At 36.7% G+C, this 6,426-nt stretch overlaps 1 protein-coding gene across 2 annotated transcripts in view; it reads left to right on the forward strand.

Moving 5' to 3' along the window:
- SMU1 (SMU1, DNA replication regulator and spliceosomal factor) overlaps positions 1-6,426 on the forward strand; it is a 22,905-nt gene that overhangs the window by 15,034 nt on the left and 1,445 nt on the right. For both annotated transcript variants that reach the window (XM_006916066.3, XM_025049721.1), the window contains exons 7-11: positions 694-810; positions 1,416-1,543; positions 2,127-2,253; positions 4,173-4,340; positions 5,998-6,150. In XM_006916066.3, the coding sequence (XP_006916128.1) occupies positions 694-810; positions 1,416-1,543; positions 2,127-2,253; positions 4,173-4,340; positions 5,998-6,150 (693 nt within the window). The remainder of the gene's footprint in view (positions 1-693; positions 811-1,415; positions 1,544-2,126; positions 2,254-4,172; positions 4,341-5,997; positions 6,151-6,426) is intronic.

A 6,426-nucleotide genomic window follows, 5' to 3' on the forward strand; every position in this document is an offset into this window, starting at 1 on the left:
GGGGATTGTGTGGGAAAGATCCAACTTAATTTTTTCCCCAAATATTTATTAACTACCCATTGAGTTAAAGTGTAATATTTATCATAGAGTGAATTCTGCTTGGTAGTGGGTTTTTGAGTAATTTTTACTTTCTACCTTATATATATATTTATAGTTTGCCTTTTTTAACCATAAAGTAGTTTCAGTTTATAATCTACCTTATATATATTTTTATAGTTTGCCTTTTTTAACCATAAAGTAGTTTCAGTTTATAATTAGAAAAAAATTAAAGATACTTTAGTTTGAACAGTAATGGATAATAAAAGAAACGTCACAAATAGGTTAGTTAATACATAGTTTTAGGAAAAATAGCTGCCAATTTGGAAAAAACAGGTTCTCACATCATACCCATAAGATAGATAAATTCAGATTCAGTAAAGATGTACAATGTGAAACTGTATGGAAATTTTGCTTAGAAAAGATTACTAAGCAAAAAGTGTAGGGTATTATATTGGCATTTTTTACAATATTAATTTGAATTGTTTAAAATTATTCCCAGCATTATCGGTTGTTCATTAGGAACGAGTGTGCATGGCACTATTTGCTTCCGAAGTTTAGGTACAAGCCATTATCGTGCTTTTAGTGAGTTTATAGAGATCTGGGGTAATTGGGTTTTTGTGTTATTTGATTACTGCTTATCATTGTTTCCTTTAGGATCTTAAATACCAGGCCCAGGATAACTTTATGATGATGGATGATGCTGTCCTCTGCATGTGTTTCAGTAGAGATACAGAAATGTTAGCAACTGGAGCCCAAGATGGAAAAATAAAGGTATGGATTAGCGGCACAAACTCTGTATGTAGACTTTTTGCGAGTTCTGTAATGAGGTAGTGCCCTACAGATGATACTCAGCTTAATAACAGCTGCTGTTTATTGAGCATCAACTTTATGCTAATAATTTTTTCTTGTTTAATCCCAATAATTCTGTCTAGGGAGGTTCAATTAATTTTTAAGGTAAGTGATAAATCCAGGATTTCAGTTCAGAAATGCTTATGTACTTTCTGCTGTACCACCCTGGCTTACCTTATATGATGTATTGTACTTTTTTTTTTTTTTTAGAGAATGAGATGGTCTGCATCTGATTAGCTGTGGCTTGTATTTAATTGCTGGTAAAATGCCCTGGGCTAGATAAAATACAGAAATAGTCTCTGCTAAGTGAACTTAAGAATCTAAATTTTTGTTTTAATAATTTATAAGGAAAGAGGTTTAAGTTTCAAAGGTTTGTTATCATTGTACTATGTGAACCAGACATATCATATTCAGCTGTTAGCATGCATTTTTAATGCTGTTTTAGTACATTAGTAAGCACTTGGCCCTGTGAGCTAGAATGGGACACTCAATTTACAACTTTTTACTATTCTTTTTTTTAAATAAAGGTATGGAAGATTCAGAGTGGACAGTGTTTAAGGAGATTTGAGAGGGCACACAGTAAAGGTGTCACCTGTCTAAGCTTTTCTAAGGATAGCAGTCAGATCCTTAGTGCTTCGTTTGACCAGACAATTAGGTAAGTAAGAATCCCCAAAGTACCCTCACTTGGGCTTGATATATATGATGAAGCTTTGGAGGGAGGTACTAGTGATTCCTTATGCTTTCACCATGATGTTGCTGTATGGAGAGTGGGGGTATATGGGACCTCATTTCCCAAGTCACAGTATAGCTGACACAGTGCTGCTATTTTGTGTGTTTGAATCTTTACCTAGAAGAGAGATTAGAAAGAGATTATAGCAGTATTTGATGTTTCTTGAAGTTTGGTCTATGGACCCACCTGCATTGGAATCGCCTTAGAGGGCATATTACAAATACGGATTCATGGAACCTAGCCAAGACCTAGGAGTCTGTTCCTGAACAGAAGCCTGTGATATTATTGGCATATTTTCTTCTAGTCTTTGTGCTAGCCTTTTGTTCCGGTTTTATTTGATTGCTTGACATGAAAATTATACTGCATACATAATTGCAGAGCCATCTTTCTTTACTTAATATTATAACATAAGTTTTTATAATTCATCTAAAATGCATTCAACACTTGGTCCCAACCATAATGTATAGAATATTAATTGTTCTTTAAATTTTCCCTTTATTTCTGATAGAATTCATGGTTTAAAGTCTGGTAAAACCCTAAAGGAATTCCGTGGCCATTCTTCCTTTGTTAATGAAGCAACATTTACACAAGATGGACATTATATTATTAGTGCATCCTCTGATGGCACTGTAAAGGTTAAGTATTTGCCACTGGTTTATTTTGGGGTGTCTATTTCATTTTTGCCCTTTGAGGAGTTTTCATTGGTGGTAATGGTGATAATTGTGGTGGAGTAAACTTCTTTACTAGCTATTTTAGCTACAGTTGAGGTGAGTCTAAGACAAAAGTAATATCCTGTGGGTAATTCCTATTGGCCTAGAGACCTCAAATATCAAACCTATAAAGTCGAAACAGACTTTTATTGTGTGTAGGAAAAGAGCAAGGGTATGAATTCCTAAACTTAAGTCATCCTCCATTTACAGTGGTTAAATTCGATCTTACCATAGGTGTGGCACATCTGTAATAGTCAAATTCACAAAGAGCTCAGTGGCCAAATAAATAGATCTCTTTTTTATTTAATGGCCTCATCCCACCCTGGGACCCCACATTTAGGGCTTTCCTAACAGCATGTATAGAGGAACAGGAAAGGTGTGAAGTAGAACTAAGCCCTCTCTCAGTTACTTACTGCCCTCAGCTCTCAGCTGAAAGCAATAGATCTTTAGTACCTTAAGAGATTAAGTTATTTTAAAAGAGTGCCTCATTTCTAAGAAAAGATGAGAAATCCAAATAGGAAATTATTAGAGATCTTTGAGACACTCTGTTTACATCTGGGCCTGCTTTTTAAAATTGCCTTATATGAGTGTTTTGTATTAGAAGACCTAAACAACCCTCTCAGGTTGCTTTTCTTTATTGGAATCGAACCAGAAACCTGAGGGTAGGAGATGTACTCTTCCTCAGGATGAGTGGGGGAAATACAGATCTCTTAGTGCTTTAGTCTTGGGACTTGCTCTCTTTTTGCTATGTATAGAGCCTCACAACATGTAAAATGCCATTGGGAGGTGGTTTGTCTAGGCCTTTTTGTTTTGAGATCTTTTAGTTCTGCAGTGCATGGGGTACAGCATCTCATTGATTTTTTGGACAAAACACTAGAAGCCTTAGAACTCTTGATCTTAAAAATGGTAATTTCTCTTCTTGGCAACTGTGCTTTAGAGAGGAGATTAGGACAAATGATGCCAGTGTTTATAAGGAAAATAAACACTAGGGCAACTAGTGGGGCGACTGTTTCTTCCTGTTTATAGGTATTCAACATCTGTTTTGTGTTAAGCTCTGTTGAAGGTACAGAGGAAACCCAACATAGTCCGTGCCTTTGAGGCTTTTATACCTCATTGAGTGATGTCCAGACGATGTCGTGCAGTCATTATTTGGGCCATCCCTTCTCTATGCATATGTCATGTCCATAACTGTGATGTCTAATTTAACCCTTTCAGTTCATAACAGCCCAGAGGGCAAGGTGAAATGCATTAGGGTGGAGAACTGTTACCAGAAGAGATGTTGAACTGGGTGAGGTAATACAAGTGGCCAAGAGTGGCTTCCACTTCATGGATCCTCACGTGACTTCTGTTCAGTGGTTCAAGCTGTACCTTGGAATCATTTGTGGAGCTTTTTAAAAATGCACATGCCTGTGCCCCACCTTAGACCTACTTAATTCGAATCTCAGGATAGGGTCCCCAGTGTGTAACTCTTAAGTGCTCCCATTTGATTTTGAAGTCCAGGTAAGGGTAGTTTGTGGTTGTTTATGACAGTAGCAGTGTTGACACAGTATTTAATTTTAACAATAGATCATTAGGAAAATTTTATAAGAAAAGAACATAGATTTTATAAGATTTTTATTATTTAGCTTCGTGACTTTTGTTTATACCAGTTAATCAGCAAATATGTAAGTGCTTGCTTACTGTGCATATGGCAGTGCTAGGTATTAGACTGAAAACCAATAACTTTTTTTTTTAGAGTCAGTTTTATTCTTTTTTAATAATCTATAATTTTATTTTTTAAGCCCCACAACTTTAGAAATTCTTGTATCCCCTAAATGTTTATGCTTTACATTTTTGTGTCATAGATCTGGAATATGAAGACCACAGAATGTTCAAATACCTTTAAATCCCTAGGCAGCACTGCAGGGACAGACATTACTGTCAACAGTGTGATCCTGCTTCCTAAAAATCCAGAGCACTTTGTAGTGTGCAACAGATCAAACACAGTGGTCATCATGAACATGCAGGGCCAGGTGAGTGTTCATCAGAGAGTGCCTTTGCACAGACCCTGTGAGTCATTCCCAAATCAACATGTCTTGGTCCTGGCCCTTCCAGTAACCAAATATGGGTTCACCACTCTAAAAACCACATACACTGTGTTTATTATTCAGATGCTTATTTAAACTATATGTCTATAGAAGATTTCTTTGGCCTCAAAAGTTATCTTTTTTTCCCAGGGTGTTTGTATATTTGCTCTTTCTTTTGCATCCGATAAATGAGGCTCTGATCTGTCCTTAAGACTTTTCAGAATCTCAGTGAAAATTTTAAGATAACAATTCCTGTCAGAATGAAGAAGATACAGAGTGTGTTAATTACCACTTTGGGACATCTCCTAGTTACCACGTGATCTAAGGTGGAACTCTAATAGTAGGTGGGCAACAGTGTCTTCGTGATATGTATCTGTAATCAGGACACCTGCATGGTGCCCAAAGGAACTTCACTTTTGTAGTACCAAGGACGTTAGAAACATAAAGGTTAAGGTCTCAAGCCCAGGAAATGTGTTGTGATGCTACTGAAGTGTTGAACTGGGCACTTGGGGTTTCTGCTGAACACGGAGAAGACCCAGGGGCTGGGGTATGGAACTCTCTCTCCATGCCTTTAGTCCCCGTAACTGATAGATTAGTAGTTTAGAACCCATGGTTGAGATGGCTGGTCTCTGTTTTCTGCTGGGTCCCTGCATAATAGCCATAGCCATCTAGTTTTCTTCTTGACTTTTTAAAGACCTTTTATTGAAAAAATTTTAGATTCATAGACATTGCAAAAACAGTATAGAGAGTTCCTGTGTACCCTTTCCCAATGATAACATCTTACATAACCATAGTGCAATTATCAAAACCAGGAAATGGACATTGGTACAGATCTGTTAACTCAAATACAAACCTCATTTATATTTCACCAGTTTTTACATGCTTTCATTTTGAGGTGAGAAGTGAATAGTTATATGAAATTTCATCATGTGTGGATTTATAGAACCACTACTATAGTTAGGATACAGAACTCTTTCATCACACCCAAAGAAACTCCCTAATGCTACACATTTATAGTCAAACCTCCCCCTTCAACACTAACCACTGATCTGTTTTCCATTATTATTATTTTGTCATTTTGAGAATGGTATATAAATGAATCATATGCTATGTAACCTTTTAACCTTTTGCAACTGGTTTCTTTAAGCTTGATTTATGATGATTCTAAATGGTATATAAAATAGAGCAAGCAAACAGTTCCATCCTACATGGGGAGAACATCTCATTCTGTTAGAAAGTGGAAACTGGGGAGCATGAATCCATAGAGCTTTGAGAACCAGTGGTATATTGACTTAAAAATTGTATGTGTTGTAATGAATTTGCTTCAGGGTAAACTGGCTCAGTAGACTAAAGAGCAGTTTGGTGACTTGGGACATATTAAATCTAAATTTCTGTGTGCCACTAACTTTAGATAGCCTATCTGTTAAGTATTTCCCAGGCAAGAGGATTTAGTGCATGATGAATGGAATTGGTGATCTAATTATAAATGATAGTAAACCAAGAGTACAAAATAAGAATGTAAAGATGTCCATTTAAACTGCTTCATTAGAACTGCTGTTGATCCAGATGTTTTGTTTTTGCTTTGGGCTGTGGTATGATCTAGATTGTCAGAAGCTTCAGCTCTGGTAAGAGAGAAGGTGGTGACTTCGTTTGCTGTGCCCTCTCTCCCCGTGGTGAATGGATCTACTGTGTGGGGGAAGACTTTGTGCTCTACTGTTTTAGCACAGTCACTGGCAAACTGGAGAGAACTTTGACAGTGAGTATTACTGACTTAAGGCCATCTAAAGAAATTACATTAATGCTTGTGTCTTTCTGAACTCTGAAGTAAACCTTTTCCAGATTATCAGTGTGAACCTTGGTATAAAAAATATAGAACTTTTGTCACTAAAAAGGAGCCCATAAGTAATTGTATGGAATTACCTCCTCTGTCAAGAAAAGTCATCCTTTAGTGAGCCCTCAGCTGGTGGATAGGGTGAGTGTACATAAAGCAGAGAAGGAAGGAAATATACCTGTCTAGCCAGTTAGATTAGCC

Source organism: Pteropus alecto, unplaced genomic scaffold, assembly GCF_000325575.1.
Source record: "Pteropus alecto unplaced genomic scaffold, ASM32557v1 scaffold206, whole genome shotgun sequence".
Classification (NCBI taxonomy): domain Eukaryota; kingdom Metazoa; phylum Chordata; class Mammalia; order Chiroptera; family Pteropodidae; genus Pteropus; species Pteropus alecto.